Genomic DNA, 22,381 nt, shown 5'->3' with positions numbered 1-22,381 from the left:
AAAGCCTCTTAGGCTAGTGACACTTTGTTTATTCTCTGGACACCTTTACTGGTACAATATTGGAGAAAATAGAATTTTCCATTTCAGTCTCATGAAAAGGCAAGTTTAAAGTGATTAAATGCCACATCCATGGTCACACCCTGCTTTATTTCAGGAAGAGGAATACTTTTTAAAGAATTTGAGCACCTCTTAAAGTAGAGTCTACTTCATGGAATTCTATCAAAATAAACAGAAAGTGAGACCATTTGGACCAGACATAAAAGCCAAACTACTGTTCAAGAAATCACCGAGGAGTTAGATCAAACAGTGTTTAAAAGCCCAGAGGAACTTGATAGTGACCAAAGAGTCTTTTAAAACTAGTAGTAAATCTTCTGCTAAGAGAAAAAAGTTAAGCTCCAAATAGGCATTGGCATCCCTCCCAAGTTTCTAGGGCAGGAGGGCCAGGCCCGCACAGCTGTTCAGACTCTTGGCTTCATCCTGTAGGAAAACCTGGCCTTAATAAATAAATAAACCTGGCCTTAATAAATGTATTAATAAATAATATACACCTAAATAAATATATAAAAATAAAAAAATAAAAATTCTCTCAGTCAAATAGATAGCTTGCCTCGATTTAATATTACTTTTCATCATAGACTGAAACAATACGGTAGTGTTTGTGATCTTGGGTGAACCACACGACACAAACCAGCAGGTCTTTGGCATGACAGCGCAAGCTTTCCGCGGAGTTTTTCAGTTTGTGTTTCTCGGCCCAGTGGGCCCAGTGATCAAACGTGGAGATGACCTGTAACTACCTGATGTTGCCTTCCCTCTAGGTGCAGTCGGTTTCAGTCAGAAATCAAACGCTTGAAGATCTCATCCCCGGTGCGTGTGTGTCAGAACTGTTACTACAACCTCCAGCACGAGAGGGGTTCAGAGGATGGGCCTCGGAATTGTTGAAGATCCCACAGGCTGGTGGCAGACTGCAGTCTGTAGACCCCCTTCCCGATTCCCCCGTCACGGCTCACAGCTCGGGAGGCATCGAAGCAAGTCTCCCATTTCTGCCTCTCTTCATACCGCGTGTTTGGAGCGTTGGATTCCGAGGGATCAGCGAAGAAGCGGGTGTAGAGTGCAGTCAGGGGGCGGACACCTTCGGGGGGGGCGGGGGAGCAGCGCGAGAAGAGCGGCAGGTGGTTCCCAGGAGCGACTTCTCCAGTATCCCACTCTCCCTGTTACCAGTAGCTGTCTCCAAGAGAAAATCCTCACTAATTAACTGGCTTTTCTTGCGTCTCATTTTTATAGATCTACTCATCCTTATTTGGAAAAACCACCACCAACAAAACAAAAAGGCTTTTAGAAAATGGTTGTAAATCTGACTTCTTTGCAAGTAACTGTGTATATTGTAAATAGGTATAAAGGCCTTTTCTTTTCTAAATAAGGACTTAACTGTCTGTAACATGAGACTTCAAACTAAACCACTAACTCAGTGAACTACTTACGGTTTGTCTGACACCTCTCACAAATTAATTATAAATATGTTTTTTAAATCCTCAAAGACATAATCTGTGGTCTTTTCTCCCCCCTTCCCAGCCCAGCCTGTGTGCCCAGTGTGCTTTCTTTCAAGTTGCCCACAGTATCTCCACTTAAACTAGGCTAGTAACCAAAACAATGTGGACCTTCTTTACTTTAGGAAACAGTGTGGGAGACTATGCGTCCTGCCACAAGATACCCTGCAAATAGCTGGGCGACTTACACCTGGCTACGTGCCACCTCGGTGTTGTTCCAGTGTCCTAAGGCCCTTCGTAAACTCATATATGGACTGCCATGTGGCCACAGCGTCCCTTTTAGTGTTGCAGAGTGTGGCGGTCAGGTGATCGATGCGATGCAGGAGACAGCCCTGCCTCATCTAATGGAAATATACTTGCATGTAACCCACATTAGCTTCTCTTGCATAGAACATAATAAGTATGTGTCTTTGGGGACACTAATGTTCTACTATATCTTATTTTCAAAAAAAGGTAAAAAAATGAAAAAAGTGTACAGAATTAACATATAAATCTTGTAAAACTGGATCATGTCAGAACTGCTTATAATTAATCTTTACCATTTAATGCCATCTACCTGAAAACAGTGAGATTTATACTGTATCAATGTCTATTTTTTTGTTTTTGCTATGAATATAATTACAGTATTTTAATAATTAGTTATTTAATTTGTTCTACTAGTTGGATACAGAACACACAAATCTAGGGAGACTAAAGCTGGTTGGGGCTAAGAGAGAAGTTTAGTTTACAGAAAAAAGGCTTTGGTGGTGGGATTTTTTTTAAATGTGTGTTATGTACATATATATATATATACATATATATAAAAAAACAAATGAAACAATTAATCTAGATTTTAACATTTTCAGATATTTAGTGATAATATTATGAACAATTCTAAAAGCCCTGTGATTTGAAAAAAAGGAGAATTATTTATGGCCCAAGCAAGGAAGGACAGGCCTTCACGCCCTCATGGAGGTATCATACAAGGACAGCGGCTTTGGCTTTCCCAACTTTTCATCTTTAGGCCCTGGTGACAGGCACACTTATGCACTAAAATGCACATATATGCACATGCATTCAAAAATAGGCATTGGTACAATAGTAACCTTGTACCTAATGGGCTGAAACCAGCTTAAGAACAAATTTGTTCTTCCTGATAACTAGGTCTCCAAGAGAAATATAAAGGCTGCTTTAGTGCCTTATGCTCACTAAATTTAACCCTTTATTTACCTAGGTTTGAGCCTACAGTCTATTTATGATTACATATCAAAATTGATTAATACACCTCCATTTCTAAAAGTTCAAATACACTTGTTAATAAAAGGATTATTGGCATTAATACTTTAACTTGAAGAACAGTTCTGTTCTGTTTTCCTTCCTGTGTCTTAACTCCCCACCCCTCCCCCACCCCCACCCACCATCTTACTCCAATTCTAATAAATAATGCTGGATGTTCAACAGTGGCAGGAATTGTGCTATCACATAATCGTGGGCTTTGCCCTTGTCCGGCCCTATAGATGAGTTGTAGCAGTGTTATTCTACACTTTTTAAAAGAAACGTCCTCCTTGTGTCTACGAACCATGTTTACCCCAAACCCAATAGCAGAGGTGTTCTTTAAAGACTTGAATATATGAATGTGTGTATGTAGTTACTTAAAGGTTATTCCTCTATGTAATATGAAGTTTATTGGGATGAACACTTTTAAACTTTCCAACACAACTTCCATAACTAGAAGGTGGAAACCAAAACCCTCATGATAGTATTTCCTCTGGCAGCTGGTGCTGTGGGCAACTGTTTTTATTCAGTGGGATTTCTTTTCTTTTTGCTTTCTAATGTAGAAATCACAAATCACTCACACATGCAAGTACATTCACAAACATAAACTAATTGTTTCTCTGGATGTTTTTCTATGTTCCATGTAAATTTGTTTACCAACATATTTTCTCAGCATGTACATCCACCTTTGTGTGGTCTGTATTCTTTCTCTGAGAGTACCTCACAGGGCTCCTGCCTGATCTTTGTAGTTCCTTTGTTCATTCATCCACTTATTCTAACATTTGTGTGTAGCGTGCAACCGTAATGTCATGCTTCCGAAGGGGAAAATAGCTGCCCATAGCAGCCATCCGTCTGGATAATAGCAAAACACTCTAGATAAGTTATTTTGCACTTTCTTATGTATAAAGTTGGTAGAAACTTATTTTTGCTTTGTATCATTTAAATACATTTTGTTTTGGTAAATGAACTGTGTATAAAATATTTATGCTGTTAAAACTGTTTTTAGAAAGTATTTTTAATTTCAGCAAGTTTGGTTACTTGTTGCATGACTATTAACACAGCTGACTTTTTGTGTCAGTGCAATGTATATTTTTTTTGTCCTGTTATTAACTTGTAAGCCCTAGTAATGGCCAATTATTTGTACAGCAACAGAAGTAAACTGAAGATACTGGCTAAGACTGGATTGATTGTGGACGTTTGTACTATACTGCAGAATCCAATATCTGTTCTTTGGTGGTTATGTAAAAGGCCTGAAGAATTACTATCTAGTGTGCAATCTGTGATAACTGAATGTTCATTGTATATCTGTCTCTGATGCAAAAAGGTAGAGTAACACAATTACAATACATGATTAAATGCAATAGTCCAGGTACTTTTTTTTTTTCATTTCAAATAAATACCTACTATTTACCACCCAAAGAAAAAAAGTTGTTTTTAAGCCAGTTTATTCAGAGAAGGAAAAACAAAACAGAAGGCCAAAAGTTCCCTAAACTTTGTAGTTCTTTTCTAGCTGTGAATATACCTTCCAGGAGCTCCTGCTTAAAGAAATGTTGGCTGTTAGGGTCTGGTTCAAGCTCTTGTTTGATCCATCTTTAAATGCTTTCTGCATCAAGCTTCCCGATCGTGCTGGCTTCCTGGGTTTGATGAGTGTGTGTGGACAGCTGCGGGAAGCAGCAGGTAACTTTGAGACATGCCTGCAAACTCCAATGGACCCATGGACAAAGCCTACGTAGTGTGGTTTGGGGTCTTTTTTACTGAGCCTTAGTCTCTATCCATCACATTGTGAAAAGTATGCAACAGTAAATCATCTATCTCCTACCCCTGCCGTATTCACATCAGGAATATTTTGGTAGCCTACCCCTTTTCTGGAAGCACAGCATGTTACTGTCCCAAGCTAGTCTTTTTTTTTTTTTTTAAGATTTTATTTATTCATGAGAGACACAGAGAGAGAGATAGAGACACAGGCAGAGGGAGAAGCAGGCTCCCCACAAGGAGCCCAATGTGGGACTCGATCCCAGAACCCCGGGATCCTGCCCTGAGCCGAACGCAGGCACTCAACCACTGAGCCACCCAGGTGCTCCTATGCTAGTCTTTCCATTTGGGTCTTCAGTCTGAGAGTTAAGAAACTCACAAATCCATTCTTACTGTCTTACTAGCTTATTTAGTTGTAAAACTGCCTTCTGAGTAGAAAACACACTGTAAACTTACTTAAGCTGCTTTAGCAACTTTAGTTTTCCTCTTTCTAAAGATACTAACAAAATTCCAGTTAATACAAGATTGAACAGCAGAGTCCCAATATTGAGGATATTGGGCTTGTTGCAAATCCCACCTCAGTGCAACTCCCTTTGGAGGCAAAGATAGAGGAATGCCAAGAACTTCTAAGACAACAAACAGCCATTTCTTCAACAACACAACAAAGTAAGAGAGAAAACAGGGTCATTCCCATTTCTCTAGTCATTCCCACTATTCTTTAGAATAGTGCAATACTATTCTAGTGACCTCAGAGATGCAGTCAATTGCTGAAATTTTTTAAGGCTTTAAAGAACAAACAGACAAATGATCACTAAGTCTCTTGCCATTTGCTTCTCATCTTCAATAAAATTCCCTCTGCACCCCTCAGAGAAGAAGCAGGCCGATGGAATTGATCTAGCATTGGCTTAGTCTTTTTCTTCTCTCTCTCTCTCTCTCTTTTTTTTTTTTGGCTTAGTCTTCTTTATTGCTATTCTCACCTTCCCCACACACTGCAAAGCTCTTTTTTATTAATTGTTCCTTTTGACTTTTGCTAGAAATGGCAGCAAGCCGAACTACCACACTGAGAGCCAGCGCGGTGTTTCGGGGAGCCCTGAAATAGGAGTTGAGAGCCAGAGGTTGCAGGCACCCGCAGCTTGTGAACCTGAGAAGCTCGAGAAGCCTCTGTTGAAGCCACTCAATGCGTCAGGTTTTCCTGTGGCCGTGCCCGCCAGGAGCAGGGAGGGGTTAAGATAGCACTTCCTCAACTTTCTGGTTTTAGAACCTTTGGTCCTTAAAAACTATCAAGAACCCCAACGCTTCTGTTTATGTGGCTTGCATCTATCAATAGTCATTGTATTAGAAATCAAAACAGATTTTTTAAAAGATATGTTAATTCATTTAAAAATAACAATGATAAAATAATCATATATTAACATCAATTATATATTTCAATGGGGGAAAAAACCTTACACACCCAAAAAAATTAACGAAGAGTAGAATTGTTTTAATTCTGCAAATCTCTTTAATGTCTGTCTTAATCGAACACAGGTGGACTCTTGTGTCTGCTTCTACATTCCAGTTGGGGATACTTCATTTTGGTGGAAGCATATGAGGAAAATCCAGCTTAACACAGGTATGTGGTTGGAAGTGGGGGGGGAGCGGTATTTTAATAGCATATCCAGATTATTGGGGTTTTCTTAAAATAATAGTTTGTTAAAGTTTGATTACTGTATAGCATCTGGAACTACACCCATGAACTTTTGATAATCTTACACTGTGAATCCATCATTCACCCAGGCATAATTTATAGCATGCACTGGTCTTTTTAAGATTTTATTTATTTGTTCATGAGAGACAGAGAGAGAGAGGCAGAGGCATGGGCAGAGGAGAAGCAGGCTCCACACAGGGAGCCCAATGTGGGACTTGATCCCAGGACCCTGGGATCATGCCCTGAGCCCCCCAGGTGCCCCACGTGCTGGTCATTTAGACAATACTGATTCACTGACAGAGTAATGCAGTATGTCACTACTATAACTGAAGTGTGTATAGATCTTCCAAGTGTTGACATATTTCATTTCAAAATATATATATTATGGATCCCTGGGTGGCGCAGCAGTTTAGCGCCTGTCTTTGGCCCAGGGCGCGATCCTGGAGACCCGGGATCGAATCCCACGTCGGACTCCCGGTGCATGGAGCCTGCTTCTCCCTCTGCCTATGTCTCTGCCTCTCTCTGTGACTATCATAAATAAATAAAAATTAAAAAAAAACAAAAAACAAAATGTACAAAATATATATATTAAAAATTATATATAACATCAACTATCACCTGCAGTTTCAGGAAATTCTAAGCCAAAGAGTGATAGATACAAGGTTTTCTAGTAGAATTTTTGCTTAAAACCTAAAATTTTATCACTGCCAATAAATAGTTTGCTGTTTTCTTTGAAGCAATAGGTTCTCTTTCTTAATTTCAAGAACATCTTTGCCAAAGAACCACAATTTGTCAGTTCTTTGATGTAAACATGGCGTACAGTGAGAAAAGCAGCTAGTTCAACTCACAATTCAATTAACACAGTACTTTTCTTCAAGGCCAACATTGTACTTCAGGATGGGGGTGCCTTATGGGTACTTCTCATTTTGTTTTGGTTTTTTTGTTTTTTTGTTTTTTTTAATATTTTAGGTTAGTTTATTCTTTCAATAAGTACTAAGTACACTGAAAATGCAGTAACTTGGAAGATGAGTTGGGATGTTGCCATGTTTTCTGGTTTGACTGTCAAGTTTCATGAAATATACTCAAAAATATTTTCAAATCTCTCCTTTCTACACATACAACATTAAATTTCTGTCTTTTCTCTTCTGCAAAAATGGATTCATATATCTCCATGACATTTAAATGTATGTTTTGGAGGTCCTGACTTAAAATATAAGGTATTAGGCATCCACATAGCATTGAAGGATTGGTATTCATGTTACAGAACATCTTCAAGCATTGATTTGTGATGGTACCTTCTACTGTGTGTTTTCTATTGCTACTATAAGAAATGAACACAAATTTTGCTCCTAAGACATAAATATATTAACTCACAGTTCTGGAATTGAGAAGCCCTGGTGGTCTCTGCCAGTTTCTCTGTTCAGGGTCTTACAAGGCTGAAATAAAAATGTCAGCTGGTTGGGCTCGTATCTGATGGCTCTGGGAAGTTACTAGTACCTATAGCCCCTGAAAGCCTCTCTCTTCCTTGGACTTGGGCCCTATGTCTGAGAGCCAGCAAGTGGTACACTGCATCCTTCTCATACTCAAAATTTATCTAAAATCTGACTTCCCCATCTGAAGTCATTTCTCTACTGCCTTCTTCCGCCACACATCTCTTTATTTATTTATTTACTTATTTATTTATTTATTTGTTTGTTTATTATTTGTTTATTATTTGTTTATTCATTCATTCATTCATTCATTCATTCATTCATTAATGGGAGACAGAGAAAGAGGCAGAGACAGAGGCAGAGGGACAAATAGGCTCCCCACAAGGAGCCCGATCCAAGACTCAATGCTGTGATCCCGGAACCACATCCTGAGCTGAAGACAGATGCTCATCTAGCCACCCAGGCATCCCTCATCTCCGACTTTAAGTAGAGAAATTTCTTGTTTTTAAGGGCCTGTGTGATTAAAGTGGGCCCATCTGGGTAAGCATGTCTAATCTCCCTCTGTAAAATTCCTTATCCTTAATCATATTTACAAGGTTCTTTTTGCCATGTCCCATGACATATTCACTGGTTCCAGAGATATTTGGTGGTGGGGGTGGAGGAAGATGGTCAATGATACTATCAAGGCTAGCTGGTGTATAGCAGTCCCCTCTTAACCACAGGAGATGTGTTCCAGGCTCCACAGAGGATGTCTATAATTGTGGATGGTACTTCTCATTTTGTGTCACACAACTTAAATTTCAAGATTCAATAAAAGCAATTTTTACTGCTTTTTTTTTTAGTTTTTTTTTTTTTTTTTTTTTTTTTTTTAGAGAGAGAGAGAGAGCGATAGAGCCAGAGAGCACAAGCAGGGACTGGGGGGTGGGAGAATGGCAGAGGGAGGGGGAGAAGAAGGCTCGATGCGGGACTCGATCCCAGGACCCTGGAACCACGACCTGAGGTGAAGGCAGACACTTAACCAACTGAGCCATCCACGCAGGCCCCCACCCCAAGACATTCTTTTTTTTTTTTTTTTTCACCCCAAGACATTCTTAAGTGAAATGGGCACTTTCTTTTTATAGCAAGTGCTTGAGATAAGGAATATCATGATCCTACCAGCAGTTTGGTGTGTGGATTCCAGCTTGATTAATGTGTAAATTCCAGCATTTTTACTCACCATTGCTTCTGCACCTCAGTTCAGTACAAATAGCGCCAACAGTGTTTTAGTATTATCATGAAAATAATCTTCTCTGGCAGACCCCCAAAAGGCACTCAGAACTCCCAGGGCTCTGTGAAACAAACTTTCAGAAGCACCGGTCCAAGGAGATGTGTGAGGACACTACTCAAATTGTAAAGAAGCATATGTGCAGTCCCATTTGGGAACCGGGTTCCTAATCATAGGCCTGGGCCTTCCAACTGGGCTCCCACGGAAACCTGCCAAGTACAAGACCAGGCTCCGCCACCCAGCACCTGGCAGCCACACCCCACTATGGGAATACCACCTCCACGGCTCAAAGCAGAACAGAGACCAAGAGTGAGTTTCTGAAGTGTTGGGAGTTTGTGTGTCCTTTTCTTAGTTCTTTTAGTCAAGACTTTCAAATTATGATCAAGTAAAAAACCTGTCAGTAAGGACTATTCTCATGTTAGGTACATTTCTACCTAGTGTCATACACCGGTGAGGAGCATGGAGCCAGAGTCGGTCCGGGGTTCAGTGCCCGTTCTACCACTAGCTGTGAAGGGGGCTATCACTCTGCATTTGAGTTTCCTCACGTGTAAATTCTGTATCATGATGCCTGCCCCCAGAGAATTGTTGCAAGAATTAAATCAAATTTATAGATGTGGGACATGTCGTGCCTGACATGTATGTTCTCAATATATTGTGTCAATGTGGAAATAGGAACATAAAAGGAATGTGTTAAAACATTTCTTTTTTTTTTTTTTTAAAGATTTTATTTATTTATTCATGACAGACACAGAGAGAAAGAGGCAGAGACACAGGCAGAGGAGAAGCAGGCTCCATGCAGGTAGTGGGATGTGGGACTCGATCCCGGGACTCCAGGATAAGGCCCTGGGCCAAGGCGGCACTAAACCGCTGAGCCGCTGGGGCTGCCCTGTTAAAACATTTCTAAAGGCCCAAATAAAGCCAGTGGTAGGTGGTTCATCTTCAGTCTGCTACACAGCAGCCAGAATGTTAAGTGTGGGAAGAGGCCATAGAAATCACCTGCTCAGACCCTGATTTAACGCAAGAGGGAAAGGATTGAGAGAGGTGTCTGGTCTGCAAGCTGTGCTGGTGTTGAGTATCCTTCTCATCTCCACCCCTCAGCTCTGACTCCCAGGCCAACGCTCTTTATAAACAGTTCCCAGTTTGCATTTTCTTGTTTGTTTGTTTGTTTGTTTGTTTGTTTTGAGTGAGTGCAGTGAAAATGTACTTAGGATTTTTTTTTTCAGTATCATCCATACATAATCATGCTTACTTTATTGGGAAAATAAAACACTAGGACTTCAGTGTTGGCCTTCTGCTGTCACACTTCCTGCTCTACAAAAGAAAGGTGCAAGCTGCAGTCGAGAGCAGAGGATAGTTATTTATTTATTTTATTTTATTTTATTTTGAGGACAGTTATTTAAAGACAAACAACTTGGGGCGCCTGGGTGGCTCAGTTGGTTAAGCATCTGCCTTAGGCTCAGGTCATGATCCCGGGGACCCGGGATCAAGCCTTGAGTCTAACTCCTTGCTCAGCAGGGAGCCTGCTTCTCCCTCTCCTCCCTGCTCTTGCTCTCTCTCACTATCTCTGTCACTATTTCTCTCAAATAAATAAAATCTTTTAAAAAAAAAAAAGGACAACTTATTAATTTGTCCCCAAACACTACTCCAAATTGCAAACAAAATCTATGCCCTAAGTGGTATTTCTATTCCACTTTTTTGCAACCTCATTAGAAACAAACCGTAGAACAAAGGTCAACCTAAGGAGTCTTTGGTTATAAAGTGAAGAATCCTCACAGTCTGGCTCTGCAGCTGATTCTGCCAAAAGGAAGGAAACACAGCTACCAAAGCAGCGCCATCAAGCATGCGTCTGGCTCAAATTCGGGTGCACCCACATGGACGCACTCTGCCTTCTCCAAAGGGAGCTTCTGAGTTCCTGCGGGCACCGCCCCCACTGGGCCTTGAGGGTAGAAAGATGCCATGACTCCCCTCTCCAGGGACTTGCTAGCAGAGACCAGGGGCTGGCCCTCATGCAGCTCTCTGTACCTCAGTCCTCAACTGGTCCTTCCACTCCTCACCGTCTGCGATTCGGTAAGAATGACACGGTCTTCGCATCTGTTTCCTTAGCTCTGCGATCATTCGTATCATTCTGTGATTTCGCCATCGCCTCTTGGATATGACTTGAATGCACGTTCTTCTAAGTTCTATATAACACAAAGCCTTACCCGAAAGTTCTCTTCTACAGGCAGTTTCCACCCCGCCCGACGGGCTGGATCTTGGTCCTCTGCAAGCATGTCTCTGCCCACTTGCCTGCCTGCCTTTGCTCCAGGGCGCCTGACGCGGATTTTCATCTTCCTCCTTCGCAGTGTGGCCCCCCGCCCGCGCTTCAGCCTCAGCCTGCTGAGCTCCGGGGAGAGTGAGTTCTGGCCCCGGTCCCCCCTACTTTGAGGGGACGCTGCTCCTGCGTCCCTCCTCTGCGCGTCCCTGCTGCGCAGAAGCCCGGGTGTCCCTGCAGGGTCCCTGCGGGGTCCGGGCGGTGGCCCTGCCCCTCGCCTCCCCATTCCCCCACCCATCCCTCGCCCACCCCCCCAATCCCCCGCCGTGTCTGTGGCCCTGGGGTGGGCGTGTTCTGGGCCCGCCGCATCCGAGACAGGAGCTGCCGTGAACCAAAGAATTGGAGGCAGCCTGCCCACCTTTACCAATCGAATTTTTCACTTGTGTTTTTGTTGCTGTAGGAAGACTTTTTAAGACTTTATTATTCTTTTAATTTAATTTATTCATGACAGACACAGAGAGAGAGAGACACAGGCAGAGGGAGAAGCAGGCTCCCTGCGAGGAGCTCGACGTGGGACGCGTTCCCAGGACCCCAGGGACTACCTGAGCTACAGACAGACACTCAACCCCTGAGCCACCAGGTGCCCCTGTAGGAAGACCATTTAACCTGAGATCTATCCTCTTAACAAATGTTGAAGCTACAATTCCCATCTTGTTAGCGTTGGCACAGTGCTGTGCAGCAGACCCCTACCCTCGACCATCCTGCGCAACTGAAGGAACTGCTTTATGCCTGTTGAAGAGCCTCTCTCTGTGCCCCCTCACCCCAGCCCTTGGCAAACTCCATTCCACTCTCTACTTCTAGGAGTTCGAATACTTTCAAGAACTCACGAGAGGGGAATCGTACAGTGTTGGTGTACGATTTTGACTGGCTTATTGCACTTAGCATCATGTTGTGGATCTTCAGCCTTAATGTAACCCACTCTGGAGGAGCTTATATCCTTTTTAATGTGTTGAATTTGAGCTTTCATATACCACACGCCTGAGTACTTGTGTTTCAAACTGTCACGGGGATTCAATCTTAAACATTCAAATTCCCTCAGCTTTTTTTTTTTTTTTTTTTTTTACAATTTTTTATTTATTTATGATAGGCACACAGTGAGAGAGAGAGGCAGAGACACAGGCAGAGACACAGGCAGAGGGAGAAACAGGCTCCATGCACCGGGAGCCCGACGTGGGATTCGATCCCGGGTCTCCAGGATCGCGCCCTGGGCCAAAGGCAGGCGCCAAACCGCTGCGCCACCCAGGGATCCCAAATTCCCTCAGCTCTTAAGGGCACCTTTGAGCAAGGCAGCCTCTCCCTACTGGGAGAACCGGCTGCCTGCCAGGCCAGGATAGAAGCCTTAGGGCCTTTGCAGCAACACCAGAGGAGAAAGCCGGCCCTCCTCCTCTTAGTCTCACCTAACTGGGAGGTTGAAATATTCCAGCACAAGCCCCATCCTCAGTACTGCCCATCGGACAGTTCAGAGAGGTGGGACCAGTTGTGGGGTCCCACAATGGAACACCTGGCCAGCCCTTCCCTCACCCTCCCAAAGCCCAGAATAGCTTCCCCTGCAGATCCCATCATTACAGATTCCTAAATCATATTTTTAAACCATTTTATTGAGCTAAAGTTAATGTACTATAAAATTCATCAATTTAAAGCGTACAACTCAATGGGTCTTACCATGTTTTCAGAGTTGGGCAACTATCACCACCATGTGATTTTAGAGCATATCGCCTCCAAAGAAACCTCATACTGTTAGCAGTCACTTCCCCAACCCCCTGCATCCACGAATCTACTTTCTGTCTACAGCTTTGCCTATTCGGACATTTTGAGTAATGGAGTCATGGTCTTTAGTGACTGTCTTATTTCACTTAACACACATTAAGTGTGCTACCATCCATATCGTAGCATGTATCGGTAGGTCACTCCTTTGTATGGCTGAGCAGCTTAAGCCACTGTGTGCATAAATTACACTTTATCCATTTACCACTTGATGGATATTTAGGTTGTTGCCACTTTTTCACTATTTGTGAAGGACCCTGCTGTAAACATTTATGTACAGGTTTTTGTGTGGATAAGCATCTGATTTCTCTTGGGCATAGATGCCCAAGGGTGGAACTTCTGGATCATATGATAACTTATGTTTAACATTTTAAGGAACTGACAAAGATCTACAACAATGTGAGAGGCATTTATGCTTGAAAAACTGCTGCACAGGGAGGTCTATGCAGTTGTCTCCCCAGGCTACTCCCATTCCCCTGCCAGCTTAGTTGACATGAAGGTTTGGTCAGAGTGTGACAGAACTATGAGGACAAATATGAGCAGTCAAACAGGACTCACTAAATTTGAAATGATGGATGAAACCTGAACCCAGTAAGGTTGTCAGTGGAAGTGACAATCTCAGCAGAGAGTGAATTGGGGGAGCTAATGGGCCCATAAGCCTGGAAGTTTGTGGATGAGCCAAGCATATTCTTGGATGAGGCTATGTCCATGCATGGTGGAGACCTAGAGAAGGTCTGGGTGATCTCCATCCTCCTGGCTGACCTTGACACTGCCCACAGTATTCTCAACAGATAAAACTGATTATCATCAAAATCAAAAGGCATCAAACTTCAATAGACACCATTAAGAAAATAAAACCAAGCCATGCACCTAACAACTGGGTTTCAAACTATGTGAGCCAAAACCTGGTAGTGCATTCATCTGTTTCTCCTTAAAGTACTATCATAGTTGAAGACCTCAACATGAAAGTATCAGAAATGGATAGATCTAGCAGGCAGAAAATCAGCAAGGACACACTTAAACTCAACGCCATCAAACAACTGAATAACTGACGTCTACAGACTACTGCACCCAACAACAGCAGAATACACATGCTTCTCAAGCTCACATGGACATCATACAATGTCTGCTCTGAGAACTAAAAATACCTACAATTAACATTACACTCAATGGTGAGAAACTCAGAGCTTCACCACTAAGGATCAGTTTCAAGGCAGGATGTCCCCATTCACCACTCCTTTACAAAATCATACTGGAAGTTCCAGCTTATGCAATAAGTTGAGAAAAAGAAAAATATACAGCTTGAAAAGGCATAAAACTGTCTTTGTTGGCAGATGACATGATCATATGTAGAAAGTTGAAAGAAATTGATGAAAAACCTCCTAAAACTAATAAGTATAGAAAGGTTGCAGGATATAAAGATAATATACATAACCTAATCATTTTCCTAACAATCAACGATGAAGAAGTGGAACTTGAAATTAAAACCATGCTATTTACATGAGCATACCCAAAATGAAATACCTAGATATAAACCTAACAAAGTATGTACAAGATCCCTATGAGGAAAACCACAAAATTCTGACACACAAAATCAAAGAATCAAGAGATATTCCATCTTCATGGATAGGAAGACTTAATATTGTCAAAATATCAGTTCTTCTCAACTTGATCTATAGACTCACTGCAATCCCAGTTAAAATCCTAGCAAATTGTTCTGTGGATATCAATAAACTGATTCTAAAATTTATACAGAGAGGCAAAAGACCCAGAACAATATCATAGGAGAACAATGTTGGAAGTCTGACACTACACAACTTGAAGCCTTACTTATATTAAGTTGTAAATCAGAAGCTTACATATAGCAAACACTAAATACTTATTGCTACAATAATCAAGACAGTGTAGTAGTAGCAAAAAAATTAAACATATAGATCAAGATCAATGGAACAGTACACAGAGCTCAGAAGTTGAAGCACATGAACATAGTCAACTGATTTCAACAAAGCAGCAAAGGATATAATAATGGAGCAAAGATACCAATGGGTGGTGGAACAACTGGACACACGCATGCAAAAAAAAAAATGAGTGTAGAGATAGATGTTACACCTTTTACAAAAATTACCTCAAAATGGCTCATAAACCTAAATGTAAAGTGCAAAACTATAAAACTAGAATATAACATAAAACCTAGGTAACCTGGTATGGCAATGACAACATCTAAGTTGATGTTACATCATAGTTACTACATCAAAGGCACAATTCATGAAAGAAGGAATCGATATGCTGGACTTTACTAAAGATTTCTGAGGGCACCTGGGTGGCACAGTCATTTGAATGACTGACTCTTGGTTTCAGCTAGGGTCTCAGGTGGTAATCTCAGGATTGTGAGATCAAACCCCACATCAGGCCCAGTGCAGAGTCTGCTGAAGTTTCTCTCTCCCTCTCCCTCTACCCTTTCCCCTTCCCCTGCAAACACACTCTCTAAAATAAATAAATCTTTAAAATAAATAATAAATAAAATTTGTCCTGCAAAAAATAATGTCAAGAGAATGAGAAGATAAGGCACAGACTGATAGAAAATATTTGCAAAAGACATGTGATAAAGGACTATCATCCAAAATATACAAAGATTCTTAACAGTAAGAAAACAAACCCATTAAAAAATGGGTCAAAAACCTTCACAGGCATCTCACCATTTAAGATCTACAGATGACAAGCATATGAAAAGATGCTCCACTGCTGCCTCCTCCTGCCGCTCCTGGTGCTGCTCATGTGCCAGTTGGCTGTGGACCTGGTACCTCTTTTGTGAAGCGGCAGCTAAGGAGCTTCTGGCACTCTTCATGGCTGACAAAAAAAGCCCAAAGATTTTTCATCTTTCCAGTTGATTTCAGCGGCCCAAAACAGCTGTATATTCATTTCTCATACAGAATCAGAAACCTGTTGATTTCTGGAGCATGTTGGGCTGCTGCTACTTTGGAAGGTTGGTCAATGAAGTGGATCAGATTCCAATTCCATGAACCAGTCCATGAAACAGACACACCGCACTGTCGGAGATGGAGGATGAAGATCCAGTTGATGGGTTCCAGCAGCAGATAAGAGGTGTCTACTAAGAAAGGAGCCTGCTACTCTACTGCAGACTCTGCTCCTCCAGACCAAGACGACATTCTCAATTAGAAAACTGCAGTTTGGTCCTGCCACCTCCCAACCACTACAGTAGTTTTTCTCTTTCACTTTTTTCCTTCCTAATTCCTTCATTATACATAAAGTAACTATGTATGTGCACAAGGATATTGCATTTTTGTGACTAAATGGCCAATGGTATGTTTTGATCAACATCAAATGGAGATGGATGGGGGAAATACTGTTCTTTAAAAATATCTCTTCTGTCCATTCATAGCATGCTCGTTCAGCTCTTAGCTTTATATTCCAGGAAGTTACTTTGCTCTCATTCTTTAATGAAAAAAAGAACAACATAAAAATCCTTGCATTCCTTGATTAGAGAATTTTAATGTTTTTCATTGTTCATTGTAAAACCAAGGACAAACTTATAACTTTTTTGTATGTAGCTATTACATGGAAGGCAATCTGTCTTTAGGCATAAATACTCTAAATGAATCCTAGATCATTTTCCCTTCAAATGTCTTGTTTAAGTAACTGGTAAGAATGCAAAATGATATAGTCATGTTGCAAGACATCCTAGCAATTTCTTACAAAACTAAACATACTCTTACCGTATGATCCAGCAACTGCAATTCTTGATATTTATCCAAGGGAGATGAAAAATTCTGTCCACCCAGAAACCTGATGTTTATAGCAGCTTTATTCTTAATTGCCAAAATTTGGAAGCAAACAAGATGTCCTTTATTGATGAATGGATAAACTTGTGGTATATCCAGACAGTGGAATATCATTTGGCACTAAGAAGAAATGAGCTATTAACCCATGAAAAGCCATGGAAGAAACTTAAATGCATACTACTAAGTGAAAGAAGCCAATCTGAAAAGGCTTCTGTATGATTCCAACTGTATTCAAGCTCTAGGACATTCTGGGAAAGGCAAAACTATAATTCCCAAAAAGATCAGATTAGGGGTATGGGAAGGAATGAATACGGGAAGCACAGATGATTTTTAGGGCAGTGAAAATACTCTGTATAATAATACCACAATGATGGGTACATAGCATCATACTTTCTTCCAAATCCAAAGAATGTACAACACCAAAAATGAACCCTAAGGTAAACTCTGTACTTAGGTGATTATGATGTGTCAGTGCAAGTTTATCAGTTGCAACAAATGCATGACTGGTTGGGTAGGTAAATAATAGGGAGACTATGAATGTGGTGACAGATGGGCGGGATGCAGAACAAAGGATTTATGGGAAATATCTGTACCTTTGCCTGAGTTTTACTGTGAACTTTAAACAGCTTTTAAAAAACTTTTTAAATTCCACATATGAGTGAGATAATATATTTGCTTTTCTCTGATTGACTTATTTCGCTTAGCATAAGAAACAAAAGAGAAGATCATAGCGGAAGAGAGGAGAAAAAATAAAACAAGAAACCAGAGAGGGAGACAAATCATAAAAGACTCTTATTAATCATCGGAAACAAACTGAGGGTTGCTGGAGTGGGGGAGGGGAAGGGGTGGAGTAACTGGGCGATGGACATTGAGGGCACATGATGTAATGAGCACTGGGTGTTACATAAGACTGATGAATCACTGATCTCTACCTCTGAAACCAGTTATATGTTAATTTATTGAATTTAAATACAATTAAAAAAACCACAGCCTGCATATATATATATGGACATGACAGGACGCCTGGATGGCTTAGTTGGTTGAGCATCTGATCTTGATTGTGGCTCAGGTCATAATATCAGGGTCTGGGATTCAGCCCCGTGTGTGTGGGGTCCTGCAACATTAAGCCGCCTGTAGAGGTCATAATGGTGATCTCCTGTTTTCTCCCTCCGGTTTATACATTTCACTGTCCCAGTCAACATCCACCTTGTTTGGTGCCAGAACAAAGCACAGTGCTGGGTGTCTAGGAAACGCTGTAGGTTTGCTGAAGTAAGCCGGTGGGCCGTCTACCATACAGGGGACTCTTAATGTTACCACCACCCAGATCATAAGCAGCCAAATGTGGTTTCCTTTCTGGTCAGTTCTACTAGACTGTCACTTTGCACTGGACATGGGCAACAGAAGAGGAACAGGAAGAAGGAAGGTAACAAAAGATTACTCATCAGATTCCTCTATGCTGGACACAAATCATGGTACATTTGTACAAATTTTTTACCTAATCCTTAAAACAACCCTAAGAACTAGGAATGATGGCATCCATTTTAGAGTCATGCAAAATGAAAACTGGGGTGGGCAGGGAATAACCAAAACCAATGCCATTCAGCACCCATTAGCTTAAAGCTCTCATGGGGCCCAGATCAGAGATCCACAAAACTAAATGTGTAATTATAAACTGTGGAAAATATAAAAATGAAGTACTCTTTCTATTAAGAGGACATCACCTTTCAACAAACACAGAACTATGTATCCCAGCCCTGAAGATGTCACTGCAGATGTCGACGGTGGAATATACACAATATGCAAAGCTGACACATCTGTGGTCATTTTGTAAACACTAGCTAGAACGAATGATTCTTCTCCAAAGAGAAAATAGCACAACAAAGTCAAAATGTGATTTGTTTCCATTTTATTTTCCTATCTCAATTTCAGTAAAAGATTCAGAGAACTTATTGATGCAAATAATAAGCCATCTCCCACCCATATACAGTATATGTCCACTGTTCCTACTTGTTTTTTCACTGAACAAGGTGATAGTCTTTGTTCAAACCAAAGTACCAAGGAAGAGACATTATAAATAAAGCAAAAAGTGTGGTCTTTTTATTCACAGACAGTAAATGTGTATGTAACCACCACAAAGGGAAAAGCACTGAGGAAACATTTGCATCCCACAGGTTAAAAAGTCAAGCAATTAGTACAAGTACCTCCAAAAATAGCAAATTTGGAATTAGCCATTACTGTGAAGGAAGTCCCCAGTCTTTTATTTTTCTGCCACCACATTCCCACTCTGGAATTTAAGCTCTCTTCACAGTGCAAATATAAAAATGATCGAAATCAGGGTTTCATGGCAATCTTTTGCTAAAATATATTCTATTTTAATATACATGCTATAAAAGTACGCTAAAAAGTCAATCGTTAGAGCTCTGTTAAAATTAAGAATTTACTTTTTTACATACAGAATAATGTACACCCACCTCTAAAAGTATATTTGAGGAAAGCTATTTACTGTGACCCCAAATATTTCTAGCTTCATATTTTGTTTATAATATTATTGATTTTATAATACACGTATTCAGTAATGCTTTCTTGTAATTCTGTATTGCAGTGCCTCACCAATTACTTTAAAGAAAAATTGGGGAGGGAACTGTGTATCTCCATGCAGTTCTTACTGTATAAATCACCAAGTTTTTACTGTAAGTTCTTGTGACAAGTTTTCCATTTTATTTTTTAACCTCTGCTAATCCAAATTCTTTTATGATAACACTTGGAGCTTTTAATGTGGCAAATATAAGTGAGAGATGCTGCAAATTAAACCTGTAGGTAGCCTGACTTTAAGAGGAATAATTCCCTCCTGTAATAACATTTCCAGTGCCAATTCTACGTTTTTCGGGATGGATGGTCTGAAATAACGCTGACTGAACACATCCAGTGCAGATGAACTGACTGTGTGCATGCCAAACCAAGAAATCAGACTCCTGGTATTGAGTTCAACTATATCTACAAATCATGTAGTGCGCATGATGAAGCTGCTAGTTACAGATTTAGATCCATGGATCTCGGGCAGATCTGTGATCTTTTATTTCACGTATAGAACGGAAATATAAAATAACTGAAATTTGTTTCTGATTTAAACAAAAATATTTACTCTTTTCATTAGCAAAACATTCTTTAAAATATATCAATTTCTCCTCTCTGAAGAGCCAAGGAGCACTAGGCAATTTTCTGAAGGTTTAGTGCCACCTGTTCACTACAATAAATACGGTTGTAGAGGGCACACAGCAACTACAGCTTATTTACATTCACTGATGAGAATAAATTTCTTATCCAGTTACAGTGTCCTGTCCAACAAAGGAAAGGTTTGGCATTTGTGTGCTTTTTGTTCTTGATGAGAGTCACTTCTGCTTGATTTTCATTCTTGGAAGAAAAAAATCATCAGCTGATGTCCTCAGATTTAATGACATGATGTGAAAGAGGAACGGAGCAAGGATTAACTGTTACCATGGAGTTGTCCCAGCTTGAATCTCTTCTCCCCAGGTGGGTGTCCTGTGGGCGGCACAGGGGCAGCCCACAGGGCACTGGCAGGAAGGCCCCCAGGACACAGGCATGCAGAGCCTCATCGGGGATGGGCCATTCTTGCTCAGCGAAGCACCCCCTGCCCTGCTTCAGCCACCACCCCTACTCGTTACCCTATATATTGATCTTATGTGCTTGAGGCCACAGAACTGATAGAAACCGGCTAACTGGGAAAAAAGGAAAAGGAGAGAATTCAACCAAGAGGTGGCCTGGGTCCCACACCATTGTCTTACGCTGCCTTCTGAACTGTTGTCATCTGTGGAGATAATCTGTGGAGGATGTGTACATTATGTTCTTCATAGCAGAATTCTTCTTTGTTTCTCTTGAAAATTTTTTTTGCTAGTGTCATGTTTTTCCAAACAATTTTATCAGGAGTAGAGTTTGATGTCTGCTCTTTTTGAACCTACCTAAAAGTGGAATGTTTTTCCCAGGCAAATAATTACTTACTTCTTTGAAAATTGAACAAGTTTTTTTTTTTTTTTGGATCCAACTTAGCCCTTCAGAAAGGACTTCAGACTAAGAGGAGGAAGTGCAGGAGAACTAACATCCTATTGTGCCTCACATAAAACATTTTGTTAAAATCAAGAGCAGCTCCAAGTACAAAAGTAAATATTTGTGCAAAGGGCACAATGCCAGATCTGATCTTAAGACATCCTCAATTTACTCTTTTTCTGTTTGACTCTTTAAAATACAAGTCTTTTTACATTATGAAACCTACCAAGACAGGGGAAGGAAGTTAACATCAGAAAATACACTTTAGAAAAAGTACAGGATCTTCTGCTGATAATTTGCTACTTATTTCATAACTTAGATCAAGTAAGTGCTAAATATTCACAGTAATTTCGAGAAGGAACATTTGTGTCTGTAAAACTTCAATCTATTGCATTTTCAACCAGTTTTCTGTACAATCACAAAATTTTATCTGCCAGTGCTTTTCTGTAGAATTCCTTATTGTCAGTCCTCCCCTTTCTGGATCCAGCTATACCTTCAAGGTGGGCTGTAGGATTCCTTTCTCAATCAGATGAGTCTTCAGGGTTTTATAAATATTCAACTGCTGTTCTGGTTGAAGCACCAACAGCTGCTGTAGCACTTTGCTGGGATTTGGACCCCTGATAACAAAGCAGAAAAGGCCAAGTTCATGCTATTTTAAGAGAGCTAAGGGAAGCATATTCCCCCAATTGAAAGTAAACCGTCCAGTTAAGTGTAGAGTAACAATCTTTACTTGATCAGCTCACTTTAGTGCCCAACATTAATGTCAGAAGGAGAAAAAGACCCAGAAATATTCTGCACTGAGAGGCATATGGTCTAGATTTGGGAAGAATGCACAAACACAAACCCCAGGAACAACACAAGGCAATCTAGGGGGTGCAAATCTAAGTTCTACAAAGCTTCTCAAAGAACAACCTGAGTTAAGGTGGAGACAGGACAAGACACAAAAATTAACCTGTAAGGGAAGGAGCAAAAATCCTGGTTGATGGAGATAAGCCAAAAGAGAACATGAAAATATACTTTAAATTTTTAGCTTCAAAGAAACTCCAAGAAATTCCCCTGGGTATTACCAACGTTCAAGGGAAGAGGACACAAAGGTGCTGATCTAGCACTGAAGCCCCTACTCAGGGCCTACAGATTTGTCCAAAAAAAAGTCTTAGGTGAACCCCAATATAGGAAACATCCTCCTCCTTTCTAGCTGATGGGAGGAGGAGGAGGCAGGCAGCCTGCCCCTTGCAGGCCCAGTAGTGAGGCAACGAGGCCAGGCAGAACTGAAGCCACAAGGCAGTGATGCGGTGAGCTCCCCCTCCTCTCTAAGGGACATCTCAATGGCCAGCGCTTGGCGGGGTGGGGGGGCTCCTCCGCAGCTCCCCCAGCATCCCTGCTCCAGGCCTCCTCTTCCCAACCTTCAAAGCTGCGCTGGGACTCAGGAAAGGTCCTAACCAGGACTCTTACCCTTTCCCTGCTCTGACACTTTGACAGTCAGGGGTTCCTAACTTTCCATCCCCTGGACTCT

At 41.1% G+C, this 22,381-nt stretch overlaps 2 protein-coding genes across 10 annotated transcripts in view; one reads left to right on the top strand and one right to left on the bottom strand.

The window, feature by feature from the left end:
- Positions 1–4,217, top strand: part of WDFY3 (WD repeat and FYVE domain containing 3) — a 271,593-nt gene extending 267,376 nt beyond the window's left edge. For all 9 annotated transcript variants that reach the window (XM_041759517.1, XM_041759516.1, XM_041759518.1 and 6 more), the window contains one exon: positions 816–4,217. In XM_041759517.1, the coding sequence (XP_041615451.1) occupies positions 816–939 (124 nt within the window). In that variant the 3' untranslated portion in view covers positions 940–4,217. The remainder of the gene's footprint in view (positions 1–815) is intronic.
- A 14,480-nt stretch (positions 4,218–18,697) lies between these two features.
- Positions 18,698–22,381, bottom strand: part of CDS1 (CDP-diacylglycerol synthase 1) — a 68,248-nt gene continuing 64,564 nt past the window's right edge. The window contains exon 13 of the mRNA XM_041759166.1: positions 18,698–21,485. Within this exon, the coding sequence (XP_041615100.1) occupies positions 21,356–21,485 (130 nt within the window). The 3' untranslated portion in view covers positions 18,698–21,355. The remainder of the gene's footprint in view (positions 21,486–22,381) is intronic.

This window comes from Vulpes lagopus, chromosome 6 (genome assembly GCF_018345385.1).
Source record: "Vulpes lagopus strain Blue_001 chromosome 6, ASM1834538v1, whole genome shotgun sequence".
NCBI classification, from domain to species: Eukaryota; Metazoa; Chordata; class Mammalia; order Carnivora; family Canidae; genus Vulpes; species Vulpes lagopus.
The sequence above is the reverse complement of the archived record's forward strand: the minus strand, read 5'-3'. Positions and strand labels throughout refer to the sequence as shown.